Source organism: Hylobates moloch, unplaced genomic scaffold (genome assembly GCF_009828535.3).
Source record: "Hylobates moloch isolate HMO894 unplaced genomic scaffold, HMol_V3 SCAFFOLD_2, whole genome shotgun sequence".
NCBI classification, from domain to species: Eukaryota; Metazoa; Chordata; class Mammalia; order Primates; family Hylobatidae; genus Hylobates; species Hylobates moloch.
This window is the reverse complement of record NW_026652277.1, coordinates 147215111-147239850: the sequence shown is the minus strand read 5'-3', so window position 1 is coordinate 147239850 and position 24740 is coordinate 147215111. Positions and strand designations below refer to the sequence as shown.

The 24740-nt window shown below is 38.4% G+C and overlaps 1 protein-coding gene across 1 annotated transcript in view; it reads left to right on the top strand.

Moving 5' to 3' along the window:
• The window catches only part of ARHGAP18 (Rho GTPase activating protein 18), a 133743-nt gene extending 110012 nt beyond the window's left edge, over positions 1-23731 (top strand). The window contains 4 exon segments of the mRNA XM_032158904.2: positions 872-1012; positions 16403-16527; positions 20408-20469; positions 21936-23731. Coding sequence (XP_032014795.1) covers positions 872-1012; positions 16403-16527; positions 20408-20469; positions 21936-22027 — 420 coding nt within the window. The 3' untranslated portion in view covers positions 22028-23731.
• Positions 23732-24740: the final 1009 nt, after the last annotated feature.

Below are 24740 nucleotides of genomic sequence, written 5' to 3'. Positions count from 1 at the left end.
TGGTAGTGGATGAGAGGCTTCATTGATTAGGTGCTCATTTTCCAATGAAATTTATAATTTTTCAGGAGGCATCTTATAAGCATTTAGGAAAAAATGACCTAAAGGGATTCCAAGCAAAATTATAGTATTGAATATTTCAATCTCTTATTTGAGGAACTCCAAACATTAATTTGTTAAAAAGACAGAGTGATGATATTTAGATCCCGAAGTCTTTATTTTTATAATCCATAAAAAGACAACTGATGTAGATGATTTCTAATGTGTTTTTTAAATAAAAAATTGATGTCCATTTATTAAGTCTCAATGTTTGAAATGTCAACATTATTTCATGGTTACATTTTGATACCTTAAAATACTTTGTTTTTGCTAATGTGATTTCTTAGGATCAGTTTGTCCTGGATTTTTGCTAGCTACCTATCAGCTCATGTTTCTTGGGGGAGTTCTTTCTCTCATGACAGCAGAAGCTAGCTGGTTATTAGAAGGGGACTTGAGGTTAGCTAGCAGGGCTGTAGGTAGGAGGCTGCAAAAGGAAAGACCTATGGAGGTGGCTTCTACTGCTCCTCACCTCAGGGGGTCTCCAGTGTGGCATGGAAGACAGCCACTATGTCCTTGAACTTCACAAAGCCTCTTTTGGAACCTTCCACAGTGGGTGGTAAATTACACCACGTGGATGCCCTGTACACCTGGTAAGTGAATAATATGAAGCATTTTCTTTTCACAGATTTAATGAATAGTGCATGTAAAATGGCATTCTTATCAAAAAGAGAAACTCTTTACTCTTTTTGAAATTTAAAAAATATAATTTTTTTTTTGTAATTTAAAATGGTGGCATTTCTTTTTCCTCTCTAAGCTTAATTCCTTTTCTCTGTAGATTCCCAAGTTTATTGTAAACCAAGTGAGGAAGCAAAACACGGAAAATCATAAAAAGGATAAAAGAGCCATGAAGAAATTGCTGAAGAAAATGGCTTATGACCGAGAAAAATATGAAAAGCAAGATAAGAGTACAAATGATGTAAGAAAATAGTGGAGATATGTATTTATTCAGATTTTAAGTATTTTTTTAATACCAAAATTTTTTATTTAATGTTTTCGTAGTATGACTTTCTGCCACTTATTAGGCTGTGGTGCTACTTGTAAGTGAAAGACATCAGTAACTGTCTTCCTACTACTGCTGCTAATGATCAGTATTGATAGTTGGTCAGGTGTTGGTGACTCAGCATGTGAGTTGTTAATGGGGAACAAAGGAAGATATCAAGACAAGACTGAAAACACACACACACACACACACACAGACACACACACACACACACACACACACACCCCACTACCCCTACCTCTCCTGCAGAAACTCTAGTCGCCTACTGAATATATAATCTATAGTGAGTAAATAACCTCATGTGAACCACTGACATTTTTTTCTAAATTTTTCTCATCTGTAGAATGGGGAAAAATAACTAATCCAGACAGACAAATAGGTTGATGTTTGTGTTGTGCCTAGGATTATTCCTGGACTTTATTAAGTATTTGAAGGTTCTTAATTTGATCAGAAGAATTTTGAGAGCTAAATTGGAAAGAAAAAAATTAAGGTGTTTCAAAAAAGAAATACCTAAATATCTGTATAAACTTCTGTAAGAATATATTAAGAACTGGGTTTACAATAATAAAATATACATGGATATACGTTTACGAAGTTAGTTACCAAAGCTGTAGCGTAAGATCATGAAATGAAAGGGTTTCTATTGTTCTATTTAAGTGAATCCACCTCCTCCCTACTACCACCACCATTGGAGTTGTTCAGTTACATGCTGACATCTTGTGGAATAATGTGAAAATGCAGTTATCTGCCTTTGTCTGAATTTTCGGTTTTGGCCTGCTTATGGATCTGGTAACCATAAAAACAAAATTTTTCTCTTAGATTTATTTTTAGCTCTCACTCTTAAAAAATAATACTTTCTTGGCATTGTAAAACATTTTAAATCAAGTTTTAAATATCTTTAAAAACATAAAGAGAAGTTGTAAATATGCTTATTTTTTTAGAAAGGCCTTGATATTATCCTAAAGGCTTTTAGAAAGCATTTTTTTGGCTTTTGGTTAACTTTAGAATGTTCTGTTACCTCTAAGACCATTGTAAATATGTGACTTAAGTCTGTTTTATAGCCCTTCTCATTCATATTAAGTGACTTTATAGTCTTGTCTTTTTATAGGGCATTTAGCCATGATACTCTGAAGCTCAGGATCTACTTAAGGAAACATTTGGGGTGTACCTTTTTAATAATATTTAGAAAAACTGAAATGTTTACTTTTTGGAGATGGAATATTTTAGTAATTTTGTCATTTATGGAAAAAAGCATTAACTTCTTTAGTTTGCACTTTGGCATAGTTAGACATGATCTGGTCTGAGAATGATCTCTGTACTATTTAAAAACTGTATTGTCATTTTAAAGCTTGGGATTTAAATATCAGTTTCATCACATATTGGCTGTAACTTTACCGCTTTGAGTTTTTTTTTTTTTTCCTTATGTGAAATTCAGTTACTCATCTAACAAAATTCTACTGCCACCTTGGTGCTAGGCCCCCACTTTATGTTAGGTGTTCCCAGGGAGTCAGGGAGCTGGGTGCTCACCCTCGAGGAGCCAGGAGAAGGGATGTAGAAGGGATGTAGCTCAGAGGTATGTGATTGAAGCCTGACCAGGGTACCATAATCTACAAAACAGGAAGTCAGCATGAGATGAGGCTTCACTGGGGAGTCAAGCTGAGATGTGAAAAATGAATCAATGTTGTTCAGGTGTCACTAGAGAAGAGCCATTTAACCTGTAGTGGAAGCTTTCTGACATCACAGCCCATGGTGGAGGTCCATTTGGCCTGTCATTTTGGTAGAAAAATTCTAATCTCCAGCCTGGCCAAGACAGTGGAACCTCGTTTCTGCTAAAAATATAAAAATTAGCTGGCCATGGTGGCACACACCTGTAGTCCAGCTACTTGAGAAGCTAAGGCAGGAGAATCGCTTGAACCTGGGAGGCAGTGAGCTGAGATTGCGCCACTGCACTGCAGTTTGGGTGACAGAGTAAGACTTCATCTCAAAAAAAAAAAAAAAAAAAAAAAACTAATCAATATCCAAAATTTAAAAAAAAAAAATTATGTCATTTTATTAGGGAGAGTAAATAGACACAGAAAGCAATTACAGAACAAGTAGAGGTGCAAGCTAAGTTCAAATACTGTGGATATGTGGTAAGTTACTAAGTAACAAGAGTTTTTTGCATGTTGCTTCCAACTGGCAACTGCCAGAATTCTACAACTAAAAGATTTAATGTGAAAGTTTGAACCACCGTCTTAATGACAAATGGATGTTGGGGCATCCCTCATCTTCTGGCAGTAAGGGGCCTGCTTTCCAGCAGGGTAGCAATTGCCTGGATTTGAGCAGAAGCTGTTCCTTTTGCATGGAACATGGACCATCTACTTTGCTGTAAGCCACGCCCCCTCCTTCATTCTGTCTGGTTGCTGTAGTTTCTTGACTCTCCTCCAAATCATTTAAATATGCAGTATGAAACTATAGGGCATGAAATTGCCTGGCGGTAGCTTTTTTCATTTGTTAAACAGTTATTTGATATGTGCCTACTGTGTGCCAAGAATTACTGGGTACTTGAAACATAAATTATTGGACAAAACATATAAAGATCACTGCTCTTCTAGAGCTTAAATTCTAAAAATAAAAGCAAATCTAGGAAGTAATTCATATAATGTGTTAGTATGTGATTTATCCTCCAAAAGTAATAAAAACAACAGAACAACGGGAATTGGGAAGGAGATCCCCTGGCACTATTAAGTTGAGATAGTCTGGATATTATTCATGTAAGCAAAAACAAGAAGAAGGGCAGGGAGTTGAGCTGCGTGTATATCTCAGGAAACTCAGTCCAGGCAGAAAGAACAGTCTGTGCAAAAACCTTAAGACAGGAACTTACCTTAAGGCGTGAGTGTAGCTGGAGTGAAGCCAGCAGAGGGAATGGTAGTGTGAAATGAGTTCAGAGGGGCAATGGAACAAGATTGCATAGGGCCTTGTAGACAGACCATCATTAGAAACTCGGACTTACTCTGAGTGAAATGGGGTTTAAAGCAAAGGCTTGAAAATCTATACTATGTTTTAAAATGATTCCTTAGGCTGTTGTGTTGAGAATAGACTATAAGGGAGCAAAGAAAAATAGGGAGATCATTTGGGAGGTTCTTGTAATCCAGGTAAGAGATAATGGTGGTTCAGACCAGGGTATCAGCATTGGAAAGTGGAGAAATGGTTGGATTCTGGATTTTGTTTTGAAGTTAGAGCCATTGAGATTTCTTGATGGGAATCATGTAGGAGAACAAAAGAGGTCAAAAATGACTCTGATTTTTGGCCTGAGAAATTGGAAGGATGGTATTGCTTTCAATTTCATGGTTTCAATTTAGGACATATTGAATATGATGTCTATTAGACACTTAAGTGGGGATATTTGAAATGTTTGGAGAGAAAATCAGGTCATACTAACTGGCCACTTAGGTTCATAGAGAGACAGGGGCAGAGGGGAAGTAGGAGTGAGCCTCAAGAGAGATAAAGAGCAAAGTTTCTATTCTGTGCATGACAGGGAACTGCTGAAAGGTGAGGGAAAGATTGAGGGAGTGTAAGATTGGAGGGTAGGTAGGAGATGGTAGGTAATTTCCTTGTTGATGGGAGTATATAAATTGGTAGAGTCCTTCCAGAGAACGGTGGCATGTGGCAAAGTCCTGAAAGCCATGCTCTTCACTGGACTCAGAAATTCCTCCAAAGAGAGTAATAGCATGAACATGCAAATATTTATGGTTAAGTTCATTGCCATTTTCTTACACTGACCAAAATTAGAGATAATCCAAAAGAATAGAAGTGGCTAGTTAAATATGTTATGGCATATCTATACAGAGAAATACCATGAAAGTGTACAAATGCATATCTTGACATTGAAGAGATTCGTAATATGTTACTATGTGAAAAAAGAAGTTATGAATCAGTGAATGGTGTAGTGCTATATTTTTAGGTGGTAATAAATATGATTTTAATGCTTTGCAGAGGTCAGACATGCTAAACATTTTACAAACATTGTCTCATGTAATATTTATGGTAGTCTAATTGGAGTGTATTATTGTCTAATTTTTTTCAGATGAGGAAATTGAGAATTAGCAATCTTAAAGTTACTAAGGTTATCTAGATAGGAATTAGTGGAGCTGGAATTTGAAACCAAATCTATATGACTTTAAATCCATGGACTCTTTACCATTATCCTCTGTTTCTCCATAGATCACAGAAGGACTCTAAGAAGGATATATACCAAAACTCTGGGCTTATGGGTGGTAATACAATGAACATGAATTACTGCTGTTATAGAATGTGTTCTATATGTAGTTCTTGAAATGGACCTGGGCTAGAGCCAAGGCCCAGTTGAGAATGGAAAGAAGTTTAGAATGTGAGCCAACAGGAACCCTGCAAGATATGGATACTGGCTGCATGTGAAGGGTGTGGAAGAAGAAGGGAATCTAGAATGACTTGCCAAATTTTGCCTTGGGTGACTTTAGCATCAAGCAAAAGGCGGACAGACTTAAAAGTGAGTTTTTGACACTTTGGGTTAACGTGCCCGTGTGAGAGTCGGCTACAGGGGCCGGAATTTCAAGGAGCATCCAGCGTCGGAGGCACACCTTTGGGATTAGCCTAGAGATTGTTGTTGAAGCCATAGATCGGTTCATATTACACAAGGTGGATATATGGAGTAAGAAAATAAAGAGGCAGAGAGATCTCTAGGAGATTCCAATATTTAAGTATGGGCCATTCAAGAAGAGCTGGTGAAGGAGGCTAGGAAATAATAGGAAGTAAGAGAAAGTTGAAGGATGTATAGTTTCTCTGAAGCCCAGGCAGGAAGAGTAGAGTAAGTAAAAAGAGCTTGGTTAGTAGTGCCAAATGCTGCAGAGAGACTGAGTAAGGTTAACATTGGACAAAGGTTTTTGAATTTGAAGTTTAATTATTACTTTCCCCAAAGCATTGTCAATGATAATTTATGGAAAAAGCTAGATTGCCAGGGACTGGAGAGTGAAAGAGATTATAGATCATAAACATTCTTCAAGGTAATATTTTTAAGAGGCTTTGGCTCAATGCAGTGGCATGCACCTGTAGTCCCAGCTACTTGGGAGGCTGAACAGGAGGATCACTTGTGCCTAGAGTTAGATGCCAGCCTGGGTAACACAGTGACACCCCTCTTAAAAAAATAAAATTTCATATGCTATTAAAGCCAACTGTTTATAATTGGGCATTTGTATTATTAAGATGTGCTAGACTAGGTAATTAATAATTTGAGCCAGGTTTTAAGAGGTACTCAATTTACCTCATAAGGCAAATGTTTTTAGTGACTATAGCATACTGAGTGTTTGGTCCAAATGTAGATGTTCTTAAATACTAGTATGTCTTATCCATTAATTATACTAGGAAGAAACAGTTGGAGGAAAAATAAGAAAATTGTAGACCATTAATAATAATCATTTTCTGATAGACTTTAACTTGTTGGGATTGATAACACACACACCTACATCCACACATACACCTCAGAAGTCATGTGGCCTGAGGATATAGCCCCAGCTCTGCTATGAGTGAGTGTGACAAGTCATTTTACCTCTGTGGGCTTCAGTTTCTTTTATAAAATGATAGGGTAGGATCAGGTTAATGGTGTTTAACCAGAAGTTCACAATAGAGGCATCTGTAATATTTAATTTTTTAAAGGTTTGTTCATTTCTGGAGATAAGGTCTTGCTTTGTCACCCAGGCTGGAGTGCAATGGTGCAATCATGGCTCATTGTAACCTCAAAGTCACGGCTCAGGGGATCCTTCCCCCTCAGCCTCATGAGTAGGTGGGACTACAGGTGTGCATCACCATGCCTGGTTAATTTTTAAACTATTTTGTAGAGACAGGGTCTTGCTATGTTGCACAGACTGGTCTCGAACTCCTGGCCTCAAGCAATCCTCCCTCCTCAGCCTCTCACACCTGGGATTACAGGTGTGAGCCACTGCACCTGGCCTGGTAATATTATTTTAGAACAAAGCAAAAAGCAAACCATGAGTGGGTGACTCGTTAGACCCACTGAGTCAGACTCTCCCAGGGCAGTACTTGGTCGTGTGTATTGTCTAAAAACTGGAAGGGTAATTCCCTCTTCCTATTGGTGTGTTTGTGTGTGTGTATGCACATGTATATTTAATTTTATCATGAAACTTTTTTAACACACACGAGCAGAAAGAATAGTACATGAGCCCCCCAAACCTTTATCATCAACAATCGAACACATTTTTCTGATCTTGTTGCATCCTGTCTCCAATGTTTTTTTCCTTTTAGAATTTTAAAGGAAATCCCAGATATCTTATAATTACCTCAGATTGCATCTCTGCCTACTAAGAATGTGGGGGCAGCTTTGATGAACAATTGGTTATGATTTGTTGACTCATCCAGGCCTCAGGGTTATTGTGACTTAGGTTTGTAGGATGTTTCTTCTGTCATTCAAGCTCACCTCTTAAAGGGAGGCTGTTCATTTATGAGAGTGAGGGTACAGAGTGGCTCTGTGAGATTCTGTCAAAGACGCCATGCTGCTCACCACATCTGACCTCATAGGTCAAGGAAACAAAAGGCTTTCTCTCATAGGGTTAGTGTTAACTTGGGACATGCTAGTATCACATCCTTAATTTACCAGGGAGGAACTCAAGCTTTGGAGAGCTTACGGGACTTGCTGAAAGTTCCAGAATAATGTTGTCACATTTTAAAGTGTAGGGCTATGGATGTGAAAAAGAAATCTGTTGCTACTACTAGAAGAATCCTGGCATTGGCAGCAGTGCGGTGTAGATGCTGTGTCGTTTGTGGCCAGGGTTGCGTGCCTTTATGCACAGCTCTGCTTAGAATTGCATCTCTGATTACATTTAACGGTTCTTGCTGCAAAGCATTGTTGCAGGTATTGTTTCAAGCATCTGCTTTAGGTCTGGAAATAGTGTCTGGATTTACTTGGGGACCCAAGTGGAAAATCAGATTACAATATCAAGCACAAAATCTTATTTCTTTTTATGACATTCCCTGATTTTTAATAGTGCATAAAAATACCACATTAAAAGAAAAAATATTAGAACTTATGTCATTGGAAATTAAATGCTTATTAACTACGGAAGTTATTTTAAGCTTTTCTTTAAAATCCTCTGAATCTGTGAGTTGGATAAAAGTTTAAGGCATTTGGATAACAAAGATCCAATTATAATTAGCACATAGTTCAAGATAGTAGCGAATTCCTTTTACATCACCACTTCCCAGTATAGTCAGTTCAGACTAGGGTGATGAATATACCATTTTAGTTTAAGATACCTTGCTAAAATGTCCCTGTTTAATTTTCTAAAATATGTGTTATATCTGGCCTTCTTTTTGAAAAAGCTGTATTTCCAATTTGCCCTTTTGAAGATAAAAGGGGTTTTCTGTAGCATAAAAAATGTCAGCTTTACATTTAAATTAGCTTTTAATGAAAAAGAAAGAGACCTCTTCTACGGGTCTGACATTAAATTTCTAATCTCTAGAGTGCAAAAATATGAGCAATGCAGTGTTTTTATATACCTTATGAAAAAATGCTAAAATTGTTATTTAACCAGATAATAATAAAATCAGGTTTAGAAATATAAACTTTAGTTCAATATGTAAAACATGTGAAGACCATATGAGGTTATTTTCTCTATTTTAATAATCTTAGCATGCATAAGAAATTAACACTCTCGAAGTTGTAAAATCCTTTGTGACTTTTCTTTGATGGTGTGTTAGTCAAATACTGCCCTTCTCCAGTCCTGCTGTACCTCACTTAACTGCAGTTCACAAGCACACTCCTCCCCTATCTCAATGGGAAAAAAAAAAGCAGGGGACAGAGTGACAATTTTAGATTAAAACATGTGAAAGAGAAGGGTTATAAAGATCATACTGTGTACAGATTCAGTTATTATTATGGCTCAAGTTAAGAACGGACTGTTTGGCTTAACGATCAGGCATGTTGTGTGTTTTCAAAGCTTGGCAGCTCAATGTAATTAGTATACTAATAACTTCAGTATTCGATACAGCATGATGCTAGTACTTAATAGTGGTTGTCATACACCATTTAAATGATGGCTTTGGCATAATTTATTGTTTATCATCTTTGTAAATATCATTTGACCTTCCTTGTCAAGATATCCAGCAAAAACTTCCCAGAAACAACTTTAACTCTTTAGCTTTACCATTATATATACTGGTTAAACTCGTTTCTTCTTCAGAGATAAAGAGCGTTGTATATCCATATTGAGTCAAACTCTCAACCTCTGTATTGTTGTAAGAATTTGGATGGGATGAATCACTATAGAAATAAACAAGCTGAGAAATGTTCATATCCTGTAGACACACAAACCACACACACTCTCTCCCTGCCGTAGAATACAGGTTCTCTAGTGGTCAGAGAATGTCAGCCTAGGAAGGTTTAATGAAAACCATGTACCATTGTTGGTTTAATGAAATGCTTTCCAAGGATATTGATATTCCAGCTCTTTGTGAAATGAGTCAAAATGATTACAGTTTGTAGCTTGGGAAGGGTTCTTGCTGAGCTCAAAGGTGGCTTAACCTCATCCCCTGCTCATTGAGGGAAAGGGATGTGGGAAATGTTTTTATTTCATAGCCAGAAGGAATCTGTAGGAGAGTGCTCATGCTGCTTCCCATCTTGGCAAAAACCAGCCTGTGTACCCCATAATATGTCAATTACCTAACATTACACATATACGTGAAAACTCCCAATTGCCTCCAGAAGCTAGTATCTTGGGACTCTTCTATTAAAACTCTTAACTATCAGAAAGATCCTAGATTCCTGGGTCAGATGTGGTGCTTTCTGTGCAAGTCCTTTTACCACCCTGAACTCAATACCTCATTTCATAAGGAAGCATGGCATGGTCATACTCCCCAAAGCTATGGTACCTGAGCTCATTTAGAAAGCATGGGCTTATGGTCATATTATTAGAGGCCTTCTTCGTGTGATGGTCAATACTGAGTGTCAACTTGATTGGATTAAAGGAGGCAAAGTATTGTTCCTGGGTGTGTCTGTGAGGGTGTTGCCAAAGGAGGTTAACATTTGGGTCAGTGGACTGGGAGAGGCTTGGTGGGCACCATCTAATCAGCTGCCAGCATGGCTAGAATAAAAGCAGGCAGAAGAAAGTGGAAAGGACAGACTTGCTGAGTCCTTTGGTCTTCATCTTTCTCCTGGCTGGATGCTTCCTGCTCTGGAACATTGGACTCCAAGTTCTTCAACGTTTGGACTCTTGGACTTACACCAGTGGTTTACCAGGGGGCTGTCTGACCTTCAGCCACAGACTGAAGGCTCCACTGTCAGCTTCCCCACTTTTGAGATTTTGGGACTTGGACTGGCTTCCTTGCTCCTCAGCTTACAGATGGCCTATTGTGGGACTTCACCTTGTGATCGTGTGAGTCAATACTCCTTAATAAACTCATCTATGCTATGAGTTCTGTCCTTTTAGAGAACCATGACTAATACAGATATTGGTACCGATAGAGTGGGGTGCTGCTATAAAGATACCTGGAAATGTGGAAGTGATTTTGGAACTGGGTAACAGGCAGAGGTTGGAACCATTTGGGGGCTCAGAAGAAGATAAGAAAATGTGAAAGAGTTTGGAGCTAGAGACTTGGAGGGCTCAGAAGACAGGAAGATGTGGGAAAGTTTCGAACTTCCTAGAGACTAATTGAATGGCTATGACCAAAATGCTGATAGTGTTATGGACAAAGAAGTCCATGCTGAAGTGGTCACAGATGGAGATGAGGAACTTGTTGGCAATTGGAATAAGGGTGATTCTTGCTATGCTTTAGCAAAGAAACTGGTGGCAATTTGACTCTGCCCTAGAGATCTGTGGAACTTTGAACTTGAGAGAGATGATTTAGGGTATCTGGTGGAAGAAATTTCTAAGTGGCAAAGCATTGAAGGGGAAGCAGAACATAAAAGTTTGGAAAATTTGCAGCCTAACAATGTGATAGAAAAACCCATTTTCTGGGGAGAAGTTCAATACCACTGCAGAAATTTGCATAAGTAACAAGGAGCTAAATGTTAATCACCAAGACAATGGGAAAAATGTCTCCAAGGCATGTCAGAGACCTTCAAGGCAGCCCTTCCCATCACAGTCAGAAAGGCCTAGGAGGGAGAACTGGTTTGCTATGCCAGGCCCAGGGCACCCCAGCTCTACACAGCCTCAGGACATGGTGCCCTGAATCCCAGCTGCTTCAGCTCCAGCCATGGCTAAAAGGGGCCAAGGTACAGCTCGGGCCATTACTTCAGAGGGTGCAAACCCCAAGCCTGGCAAGTTTACATGTGGTGTTTAGTCTGTAGGTCCACAGAAGTCAAGAATTGAGGTTTGGGAACCTCCGCCTAGATTTTAGAGGGTGCGTAGAAATGCCTGGATGTCCAGGCAAAATTTGCTGCAGGGGCAGAACCCTCATGGAGAACTGCTGCTAAGGCAGTGCAGAAGGGAGATGTGGGGTTGGAGCCCCCACACAGAGTCCCCACTGGGACACTGCCTAGTGGAGCTATAAGAGGAGGGCCATTGTCCTTCAGACCCCAGGATGGTAGATCCTCTGACAGCTGTTGCTATGTGCCTGGAAAGGCTGCAGACACTCAACACCAGCCTGTGAAAGCAGCCAGGAGGGGGTCTGTACCCTGCAAAGCCACAGGGGCAGAGCTGCCCAAGGCTGTTGGAGCCTACCTCTTGTATCAGCATGACCTGAATGTGAGACATGGAGTCAAAGAAGATCATTTTAGAACTTTTAAGATTTGGTTAGGCTGGGCATGGTGGCTCATGCCTGTTATCCCAGCACTCTGGGAGGCCAAGGCAGGTGGATCACTTGAGGTCAGGGGTTCGAGACCAGCAGCCAACATGGTGAAACCCCGTTTCTACTAAAAATACAAAAATAACTGGGCATGGTGGTACGCACCTATAATCTCAGCTACTCAGGAGGATGAGTGGGTGGCAGAGTTGCAGTGAGTGAGTCACACCATACATCCAGCCTGGGTGACAAGCAAGAATAAAAAAAGATTTGGTGACTTCCCTATTGGATTACGGACTTGCATGGGGGCCTGTAGCCCCCTTGTTTTGGCCAATTTCTCCCATTTGGAATGGGTGCATTTGCTCAATGCCTGTACCCCCATTGTATCTAGGAAGTAACTAACTTGCTTTTGATTTTGCAGGCTCATAGGTGGAAGAGACTTGCCTTGTCTCAGATGAGGCCTTGGACTTGGACTTTTGGGTAAATGCTGGAATGAGTTAAGACTTTGGGGGACTGTTGGAAAGGCATGATTATGTTTTGAAATGTGAGGACATGAGATTTTGGAAGGCTAGGGATGGAATGATATGGTTTGGCTGTGTCCCCACCCAAATCTCATCTTGAATTCTAGTTCCCATAATCCCCATGTGTTGTGGGAGGCACCTGGTAGGAGGTAATTGAATCATGGGGGTGGTAACCCTTATGCTGCTGTTCTTGTGATAGTGAGTGAGTTCTCATGAGAGCTGATGGTTTTATAAGGGGCTCTTCCCCTTTTGCTTGACATTTATCTCTCCTGCTGCCCTGTGAAGAGGTGCCTTCTGCCATGATTGTAAGTTTCCTGAGGCCTCCCTAGCCATGAGGAACTATGAATCAATTAAACCTCTTTTCTTTATAAATTACCTAGTCTTGGGTATTTCTTCATAGCAGCACAAGAAGAGACTAATACATTCAGCTCTTCATGAGATGTGTTGGAGGGGAAAAGAGACTACATCCCCAAGCAGGTACATGCTAATGTTAGTAACTCTGGCTTTTCTCTTTGGCTCTCTACAGAAGTAAGTGACTGAATTATCTCTTGTAATGTACTTAATTCCTTTTCTCTGCTTTCTTTCCCTTCCTGTCTTTTCTTGGTAGTGGAGGGAATACCATATGGTGGATAGAGGCACCTTAACTTGTTTCTTTTAGGCAATGTTCCTAAGATGAGTTTTTGCCATTAAGGAAATATCCCTTGGCATACTTTCTTTTATTTTAGAGAAATTTTACTTTGTTTATGTTATCATTGTTAGTAAAAACAAAAAATAAGTAATTTTGAATGATTCATTTAATCAATAAACATTGATGGGTGGCTACAGATATGAGTCAGATATGTGGCATACAACCAGAGTACAGGTCATATAGTAGGACCCTTATGAAGGACAGTCAGTGGAATGAAGAGATTCCTTTTGACTCTGTGGAGCATGGAAGGTTCCATGGAGTTTGAGGTATTTAAGCTGAGCCTTGAAAATGGTTAGCAGATATTTGGGAGGGGGAGTAGAATGTACACAAAGATAGGAAAGCTTGGAGTGCTGATGGGCTTTTTTATCCAAACAGTAGAAGGTTCTACAAGAAATAGTGGGGGAAAAGGCACGGAGCTAACTAAGATTGCCATATCCCTGAACTCTCTATGGTAACATATTACTTTCTGAATCATTTTGATTTTGCAACTCATTTATTATGGACTTTCTCTATATAAAAACTTAATCCAGTCATCCTCACTTTAAATGTCAGTGTAAATTTGGCTGCCTTCTTGATATTCTAGGGCTGGGTAAGATGTGATTATGGGAACAATTTCTGTCCCTGATAAACCTGTATATAAGGATATTTGACACTATGACTTAACCAGGATTTCCTAACTTTTAACCTCAATATAAAGCACATGGCTATCTGCAAACCCTAGCCTGCCGTTCAAGTCCCTCCACAAAACAATAGTAATAATAATAGTGATAAACTAACAGAATCCAAAATACCAATATTGTTGTGCTTACTGAGTAGACAAGGTGGATTAGGGTTTTATGAGCATAGTCTCAGTGCTTCAGATGTTGCTATTACAATTTTCAGTCTAATGTTATAGGTGTCCATGCCACTTATTATTTTCCACCTCCTGTGAGGCAACAAATAGGTGAGGCTATGCGAACAGGTTAAATGGCCATAGTGGAAAATAACCTAGAGTTCAAACCCAAGGGAGAAGTTCATGGAGTTGCTGAGTTGTGTGTTACACCATTGATTTAATAACTGCTTTGTGCCACACGAAATGCCCCATCCATTGCAAGAAGCAGCACAAGTTCCGAAGTGTTATAAGTGAAAATAAAGCCTGTCACAGAATCAAGGACAAAGGGAAATTATACTTGTATCCTAGGGATGAGGTCAAGGTCATAGACTAAAGTATCAATAAGTCAAAAAACCAAGCCAAGGATTCAGGCTGGATAGAAAGATGAAGCAGGAATTGAGGGGTGTGGGCACAGGTTGGAATTGGGGGCTTGGAACTGGGAGATTGGGATTAGGTTGTCCTTCAAATTGAATTGAGCATAATATGTCCCGCAAGAGAAGTTAGAGGGGGATGCTATGACCAAGGTTAGCCCAGCAGAGTCATGAGTGTAAGGCCCCGGAAGGCTTTGTCCATTTTTGTTCAGGTTTGGAGTAATGTGTTCTGTGGCCTTTCACTGATTGGTCAGAGGAAGGAGGCGGGTGGGGCACCACCCACTCTGCAGCAGGATTTCTGAGGTTGATGGTCAGGTCCTTTGTGATACCTTTGCAGGTCTAGCTGTTGTTTGCAGTCCGTGGCCTTCCACAATCCCATACTCACTGTACAGTCTTATACCGTGTTGCTTCTTTTCCTTGTTATTCCTACACTAAATCTCTGATATTACTGAGAAGCAATATTAAATCTTTTAGGATACCTACATTTTTATTTTTTTATTATTAATTAATTAATTTATTTATTTTTTGAGACGGAGTCTCGCTCTGTCGCCCAGGCTGGAGTGCAGTGGCGCAATCTCGGCTCACTGCAAGCTCCGCCTCCCGGGTTCACGCCATTCTCCTGCCTCAGCCTCTCCGAGTAGCTGGGACTACAGGCGCCCGCCACCACGCCTGGCTAATTTTTTTGTATTTTTAGTAGAGATGGGGTTTCACCGTGGTCTCGATCTCCTGACCTCGTGATCCGCCCGCCTCGGCCTCCCAAAGTGCTGGGATTACAAGCGTGAGCCACCGCGCCCGACCGGATACCTACATTTTTATAGAGCCTGATTCTAAAGGTATATTATTTTTGTTGAACTTTGAAAGAAATCAAATTAATAGCATCTGTTGTATCTCTCTGCTCGACGTTTATTTTATTTTTATTTATTTATTTATTTTTTGAGATGGAGTCTCACTCTGTCTCCCAGGCTGGAGTGCATCTCAGCTCACTGCAACCTCAGCCTCCTGGGTTCAAGCAATTCTCCTACCTCAGCCTCCCAAGTAGCTGGGATTACAGGTGGGCACCACCACACCCAGCTAATTTTTTGTATTTTTAGTAGAAACAGGGTTTCGCCATGTTGGCCAGGCTAGTCTCAAACTCCTGAGCTGTTTATTTTTTAAAAAAACAATTCAAGACCATGTACATTTTAAAAAAAAGGACATGATATTGTGGGCACAAAATAATATTATGCAGTAAAGGACTTGTTTCTTATTTATTACTGGGTAAGTAAACCTAGTACTATATCTAGTACTCAGTAGATGCTTAATAAATTTTGGTTCAATTGAAAAGGGTATTTGTATTATTTAAAGCATTATCTTTTGAACATGATTTGTGTGTGCTGTTTATTCTAAGGTCCAAGTCATAATGGTTATAAATAATAGTATTTATTTTGGCAAAACCATTTAGGAATTAATGAAGCCTAATATTTCTAATGCTATAGCTGACATTTTGGTATTACAAACCTCATAAACTTTCACTGGTATCCTCGAATCCATAAAATGTTTTTCACATCCATGGGCAAAAGATTTAGAATGGGGTCATCGTAAGTTCAAAGTGTATAGCCAAAAAGCATGAGCTCGTTAACCAAATGGGGAACAGACATAATATAAATAGAAAAGTGTGTTTCTTTTTTATAAAACATTCAGAGACAAAAAAATTTTGTGAAATTTTGTGAATGTCCAGGAAGATTTTTCAAATGCACATACTGCAATAGCACACAAAGTAACTTCTTTCTGATTCAATTTCATAAATTGCTACATGAAGAAGCACCCTCTAGTAGATAATACTCAGAAATCAGCACTTAATATGGCAGTAATGGTTATTGCTGTCATTCTTTACATCTTTAAAAATAATTAAGCATTACTGCACAGGCATTATAAAGTTCCCTTATCACCATTAAGAGGATATTTGAGGTTTTATGTAATTTAGCAAATTACGTTATACAGTAGTTAAGGTTTTTATGTAGTGAAGTAAAATGCGTAGTAGTTAAGCACACTTACTATATAATGCATTGTAGAGTTACACGTTCCAGCTGCTGCCAGCTTTGTTCCAGTGTCATTATTGCTTTGCAGGCTGACGTTCCTCAGGGAGTGATTCGAGTGCAAGCTCCCCATCTTTCGAAAGTTTCCATGGCAATACAGCTAACTGAAGAGCTAAAAGCCAGTGATGTACTTGCCAGGTTTCTCAGCCAAGAAAGGTAGAGGCCTGTTTTGTGTTAATTATTCCATGGCATAAGTCATTTGCTCTCTCTCTCGCCTTCGCTTCTTCTTCTTCTTTTTTTTTCTGTTTTAATTGGGGGGTAGTATGAAATGCTTAAAAATATTGTCTTCCCAGCAGAAGAGAACAGCAGACTTAACCATTAGACTGTTGGAATGAGTTTAGTTCATTTGATGTGGCTTGTGTTCAGGTTGAGCCTGATTCAAGCAGGATTTCTGAGTGTTCCTTCACTGGGCCTATGATGGGCTTGCCAAGCGAGACCACTCAATATTCTTTCCAGGATATGTTGATTGGAATTATATGTTAATTACTGTTTTTAGGCTGTAAGGAAAATTACTAATTAGGATGCAGTGGCATTAACATAAAGAAAAGACACAACTTTTTCTTTGAAATATAATGAATTTCAAAATGGTCAAATTTAAAAACAAACCATAAAGAATTGAAAAAGGAAAACCAGGCCTTTGAGCGCTGGAGTCTCAAGGGGAGAACATACCATCCTCATTAAGGACAACAGGCCCTTCATCTATATTTTGGAGTTGACGGGGCAGGGAGAGTCATTTGAAAGCTGCTAGCATCCCTCTCACTATATTAGAGTATGCCCTTTCCAGAACACTTCGCAGTGTCTTTTCTTATATTTTAGAGATTCTAACAAGTATATTGAATTTTCAGGTTTTGCCCTTTGAATTCTTTCTTTTAGCTGAAGTCATGTTTTCATGCCTCCTCCAGCCTCATTTTCAGTCACTGAAATAAACTAAATGTTTAAAAACAGAGGGACATCCAGGGCATTGGCATCTCAGTTTATGAATACTCTGTCTTGGTCTTTCATTGAATTTAACCTCCTCATTCTAACATTTGGGGGCTTCAATCAAGCTTTCTGCCAAAGCCTCTGCAATTTTAATATATGGTATTAGAAGTATTTAATATGTTTCTGTTCTAGGACAGGACCTTAAACAGAACAGAAACATATTAAATACTTCTAGTACCATAATTGGAAGGGGAGATATAAACATATATTTTAAAGTACCTTCCCTCAGGGTTTATAAATTGGGAGAAAGGGTGAATCTGTGCAGCTAGCAGATGGTGATGAAATGAGAGAGAGGCTTATTGGTAATATCTAGGCTTCAATAAGCCAGTGTAAACTTCCCTCAGAACAGCACTCTGAAGTAAGTGCTATTATTATGTCTGTTTCACTGATAAGAAAACAGAGATTTGCAAGGTCACACATTTTTCATAGGTGCTAGAGCTGGAATTCTAAATCTGTGGTTTCACTCCTGGCTGGAGGATCTACAGAGCATCTTAGATCTGGGAACCAGTAGTGCAGAGTCTGACAGTAGATGGATTTTTGGGGATTATGTCCTGGAGGCAGTTGGAAGGTCTCAGATGTCTTTGCTCCCTATAGTGTCTTGCAGCTTCTGCAAAGTCAGTCCACTTCCTCTCTGCTCCCTACCTTGACTTAGTAGATACTAACTTTTGCCATTCTTCCCACCAGCCATGTTCTCATTCTCTCCCAGAACGTGTACCTGAAGACCTGGCCAGACTTCACATATAAGCAGCTCTTTCCAGCCAGACACAGTTAATTTACATTTACTTTCAGGACCCAAGTGCTCAATGTAGTCTGTACTTTTGTTCTTCTACTTGCTAGTGATATGAGACTATGAAGCTGTACCCCACATTCAACTGTGACTTTAATATTTAAGGTATAGCATGAAACAATTATAGTTATATTGTTATAGAAAGCACCAGCTTGTGACAACTATCCTCTGACAAATTTGGATTTTCTGCTTGTGATGTTTGTATTCAATAAGCATTTGCTACCCCTGGAGCAGAGTATCCTCTTCCCGCTCTTCCTCCTATTCCTTCTCCACCTAGATGGAAGTCTGGTAAACTTCTCCATTTACCTCACTTCTGCCCCCAGTCCTCGACCCCTTTCCTTATGCTTCGGGATGCAGTCTGGATTTCAAAGCTAACTGTTTCTGTTTCACCTTCAGCTAGTTTTTATCATCTCTTTAAGTATCAAGTTCCTCATTTATAAGAATGGACCAGAATAGCATCTATTGTTGTAATTAACTAGGAAAATGACCATGCAGCACATGGCACTGTCTGTCTGGGCCGCATAGTAAGTGAAATTCTCAGTAAATGTTTATGTATTTCTTCCACCACATTCCTGTGCTTCTTCCATTTGTATTCCACCTGTGTTGGGGCAGGTAGAAACTCTATATCCTTCCATTCTTTTTCTCCCCCACCTCCTCAACTGAAGCCAATGGACACATGAATGATATACAATATATGTATAATAAATCGCACATTCATTCTTTCTTTGGTAAAGGATTGTTGCCTTTAATGATGAATTTGTTGGTTAGCATTATGCAAAAATCTGAATATACCAGGAAATCTAGTTCCTGTTTCTTTAAAGTGGAACACAGGCACTTGAGAATCAGTCTGAGAGCAATATCTAACTAGATGTTTTTCTTTAAATCAAGTCTCCTGAAACATTCAGTTTGGGTTTCACAGAAACAGGGACTCTCTTTAGACCCATAGTTGATTGTGTTATGTACTAGATTAAAAACAAAAATAATAATGATTAAATTATTTAAAAGCTAAACCTATACTGTAGTTGGAAACAAAGTGGATCAGATGCAGTGCAGCAGGTGGAACATAGCATGAGGGCCCAGAGAGCCCTGAGTGTCCAGTGTGCCAGGGACACAGGGCAGGGAGAGAAAGGAGGAGAACCAGATGAGCCATTCCATGGGTGGTGAGGAGCGCTGCTGCTATACCATGCTCTTCCTAATGGCTTGAATACAAGTCAGACCTGATTTTCTCTTCTCAGTTCCAGAGAGTGTGTCTTCAGGGCCTTATCTCAGTGGTCCACTAACCTTGCCATGCTTCAGAATCCACTACAGAGCATTTGAAAAGCAGTTTCTTGGGCTTTATCCTAGACCAGTTAAATCTGAGTTTCTAGAGCTCTCGATCTGAATTTTTAGCAGGTTTCTCAGGTAATTCTTTTACAGAAAGATAATGACATAACTTGCTTCCACTCTGAGGGTCTGTGCTGCCCTCATCTGCACAACTGACAGAGGAGCATGGCTTATTTATTTATTTTTTTTTCTTTTTGGAGACAGGATCTCATTCTGTCACCCAGGCTGGAGTGCAGTGGCACAATCTCAGCTCACTGCAGCGTCCATCTCCTGGGCTCAAGCAGTCCTCCCACCTCAGTTTCCCGAGTAGCTAGGATCACAGGCACTCGCCACCATGCACGGCTAAATTTTTTGTATTTTGGATAGAAACGGGGTTTTGCCATGTTGCCCAGACTGGGCTCAAGCGATCTACCTGCTTTGGCCTCCCAAAGTGCTGGGATTACAGGCATGAGCCTTCACACCCAGCCAGAAGCATGTCTTATTCTTTACATGCATCTTGCACACTACTGGAGTTGTCAGCACAGCAAACCTATGATAAATACTTATTGAATAAGCATAATCTGAAAACTAAGGTGGAAACATTTCTTTTAATAGTTTTATGAGGACCATTTAGGCTTGTATACAAAGTGGATAATCATATTAATAATTTGATTGGCAGCTGAAAGGTTACATTAACTTTTCTTTTGAATTTTACAGATTTAGATACTGATTTACTATTTTGCCTTCAGATGTATACTTCCGTTTGTTTATTTTAATTTACAGGTGTGACACTTTTATTACCTATTGGGTACATTTAACAGATGGGAAAATACAAACGTGTAGATAATTACAGTGTGTCTAAGTTATGAATTTTCCATACCAGCCAGAATTCCCCAAGCACATTAAAGTGATTTACTTGCAAGCTGTTTGATGATACAACTAATCGGTTTGTTTTGTCCCTCATAGTGGGGTTGCCCAGACTCTCAAGAAAGGAGAAGTTTTTTTGTATGAAATTGGAGGAAATATTGGTAAGCACATTTTTTTCTCTTTGCGTTTCATATGCTGTTTTGATATTGCCAGTGGTTATTATTTATGTCTTTGGAGGAAGAACAAGAAATTAGAAGTAAAATATACCATGCTTTAGATAAGTTGCTGAGTATTGTGGATTTCTTTAATGGTTTGACCTTTCTCTTCAGGCTCTGTTTGAGCTCCTGTACAAATGCCCATCTATGTTCAATTTCAGCAAAGGCAAGTTCCCTATACAGTAAGAATAACTCCTGGAATGGTTAATGATGCAAGTTTTTCAAAACTCTCTTCTTTTTAATATACTCATGTCACATAGTAAAGGAAGTAGTTGAGCTTATATAAGGCTAAGATAACACGTTATTATAGTACAGTATTAGATATTTTTAGTAAAAGCAGATTTACTTTTGCCATAGTTGATTTCCTGCTAAATTTTATACACATGCACACACACTCAAATTCACATTAGTAATTTAAAAAATGGAATGAATTAATTTTGACCATGTTTTATATTTTACCCTTTTGTAATTATCAGTGAGTCTTACCCATCTCTTTTTAAAAATTTAAAATAATCTTTTTCTCTTTTTTGACTCTTGGAAATGGTAAGGGTAAAATTATTAAGAAATAAATGAAATAATGTTAAGTTCAAAATAGTAATTTAAAATAATTTTGCAATAAATTTTGTAGAATGTTTTTGTGGGAATTAAAAATGTTAGTAAATATTAAAAGTTAAATATAGGAATGTGAAGGTTTATTCTTAAATTTAAATAGGCAATGACACTAGAAACCTGGAATTGTTAACTCCATTAGTAAAGGTTATTTAAATATTAATATATTTGATTTCTTATTTTACTTTTAGATCTTGGGAATTAAATGTAGTTTCTTAGGTGGATTCAAAACCATTGCCCCTCCTAATAAGGTGATTAAGCTTTTAAGGAACCATTTAAAAGCCTATCATACAAAGTATTTTCAGCTTCCTAAATTAATTTGAAACCTATTCATTTGGAGAAAGACTACCAAATTTATTTTTCCAATTGTTGGCCAATTCTTACAATATTTTGAGAAACAGGAAAGAATGAGAAGTTGTTTTTTTTTTGTTTTTTTTTTTTTGTTTTGGAGACAGTGTCTGCCTCTGTCACCCACGCTGAAGTGCAGTGGTGCAACCTCAGCTCACTGCAACCTCCACCTCCTGAGTTCAAGCCATCCTCCCACCTCAGCCCCCTGAGTAGCTGGGACTACAGGTGCAAGCCACCATGCCTAGCTAATTTTTGTATTTTTTGTAGAGACGGAGTTTCATTATGTTGCCCAGGCTGGCCTCAAACTCCTGATCTCAATCAATCTGCCCACCTCGGCCTCCCAAAGTAGAATAAGTATTTTGAAGTCCAAGACTTAAGAGTTAATTAAGCTTAAGTTTAAAATTGCATACCAATCTACCTGCTGTATTAAACTAACACAACATCTATTTTAACAGGGGAACGCTGCCTTGATGATGACACTTACATGAAGGATTTATATCAGCTTAACCCAAATGCTGAGTGGGTTATAAAGTCAAAGCCATTGTAGAAGACTTAACAAGCTGCAGATAACCATGTGGATTTCTGTCATAATTCTTGCTGAGTCAAGAGTGTAAATAAAAGAAATGGCAGGACTCTTATTATTCAGTTGTACCCAACTATTTAAAAATGACTCTCTCAAGCCTTAAAAAGTCATAGATTTGTGCTGCTGCCAGAATTATGTTAATTGTTATTAATGTTATTATTAGAAAAAAAATTTCTGGAGTGAGAGTAAAGAGGCTTAATTAGCTTATGGGTAGTTTTCATATGCTCTGTGAAATGTGTCCAGATGTGACATAGTTTTTTTTTAATATGTGAAAATATATTCTCTTCCCACTCTTTTCTCCTAAAATCATATATACTGTAATATGTGCTCTCTCACTTCTATTACCTACTCACATCTGCCCTTTCCCAGTTAGGTTTGCTTTTTGACCAAAAAGATAACAAATACCAGGTATGGCAAGTTGTGAAGACAGCACATTAAAACATACCTAATTTCACAGTATTCCTGTCACGACAGAATGGTAGTATTCATCTCTTTGAATCATTTGCTCAAATAATAACATTCCACCTTTTCCTGCTGTATCACAGGAAGTGATTTGCATTTTTTTTTTTTTCAGTTCATCTGACTTATGTTCACAGAACTGTATCAGCGATCAAGAAAATAGGACTGTCAGAAGCTGCCAGTTATTACTGAACCATTAAATACTTATATACTAAGAATAAATAAAATATACCCATGTGAAATAATAACTGGATTATGGATAACAAGAGAGTGAAAGCCAAAGCACTTTCTGTCTACTGTACTCTTCTAAATGGAATTTTAAAAGTCATAGCTGGCTTTACGTGTTGTCATATTAGCATTATAAATATGCATGATAGTATAATCCAGTAATGGTTGAAGAATGTATTCTACTTAAAGAGGGATTTTTTTTTTAAGCCCTGAATAAGTCTACTGGAAGAATTATTCTTCTGGGTGAAAAAGCTTTTGTTTGTGTTCTTATTTTAAATAATCGGAGTCAATTTATTAAAATGTTCTTGAAAGTACTATTCCCAGGGATTTTAATGCACAAACCATATTGTGACAAGAGATGAGCCTCTGTACTGTAAATAAGAGAAATGAAGTAGAGAAATGTTAAATATTTTATGGGTTTAGAATGTAGTAAATAAAAGGTGTGATGTAAATGAATGCTACACAAACGGTGTTTATGATACTTTTAGTAGTACTTTAGGAAAAATTACACATTCTCAGAAGCTCTTGATGTCTCTAATGAAGGGGGGAATGCTGTTAATGAGAACAGTCATAAATTTTTAGCATATAATTACAAGAACAGCCTGTGGATATTATCACTTAAATAATTTTGTGGTGATTCGTGCCATTGCTTTTTTATTTAAAAGAAAATTTTGTAATTAAATGCCTTTTTCTAAATTATCTTCTCTTGGAATCATTACTTTTAATCCTATGTGTTTATGAGTATTTTTGCTTTTTCTTTATTAATATTGAGAAATGGACTCTTTTTGTTATTAAAAGTCACCTCTATTTTATTTCTGCTATTTTCTTTGTAATTTTTAAAGTAGGAAGATCACAAGGTCAGGAGATCGAGACCATCCTGGCTAACACAGTGAAACCCCGTCTCTACTAAAAATACAAAAGATTAGCCAGGCGAAGTGGCGGCCGCCTGTAGTCCCAGCTACTCGGGAGGCTGAGGCAGGAGAATGGCGTGAACCCGGGAGGCGGAGCCTGCAGTGAGCCGAGATCGCACCACTGCACTCCAGCCTGGGCGACAAGAAGACTCTGGCTCAAAAAAAAAAAAAAAAAAAAAAAAAAAAAAAGTAGGAAGATGTCGGAGATCTAAATATGTTTTCATCTTTAGTTTTTTTCCTTTTACAAATTTTTATTCTTTAGGATTTTCAGAATACAGTTTAGTCTGTTTCTTTGACAGTATGTATTAATTTCCCAATTAGCAAAATGGTACTTATTAGTGGGTTGAAAACAATTAACAACATAAAAGAAAAATTAAGTGCTTAAAACATTTTGGGAGTATACAACTTCAAAAAAAGAGATAGCAGTAAGGACAATGATTGAAGTAAAAGGTTGTCTGAAGCTTATGCCAACTAAATTTCACAACGTTTGCTACCTACCTGAAAAGGAGGTCAAGAGGGAGACACGACATATTTTTGATCATGAAAAAGTATCTTACTTTTAAAAAACTGAAAATGCCATTTTATTTTGAATCCCTTTTAGAACTCACGACCCAAGTTCATCATTGTTGAATAATATCACATTTAAATAACCCAAAAATATGGACTTTAAAAAATCTTAAATTTTTTAGAGACAGGGTCTTGCTCTGCTGTCCAGATTGGAGTACAGTAGTGCATTCGCAGCTAACTGCAGCCTCAAGCTCTGGGGCTCAAGCAAACCTCCTGCCTCAGCCTTGTGAGTAGCTAGGACCACAGGTGCATGCCACCATGCCTGGCTCTAAAGAGAAAAAAAACTTGAGACCATAGAGCCTTGAATATAAATATCCTGATGTTAACCTACTGCTTTTGCTGTGATTTTTTTTCCTTAGTGGGTTTTAAATCTCAGGCTAGATTTTTATTTGTTTTTCTGTGTGTGTATGAGACAAAATAAAAACAAATATATTTGCCTTGAGTTTGAAACATTTGAACTCTTAAAGGAGGACTGGTTGTCCTGTTAACGTTGGTGATGCTCTTTTCTGAAA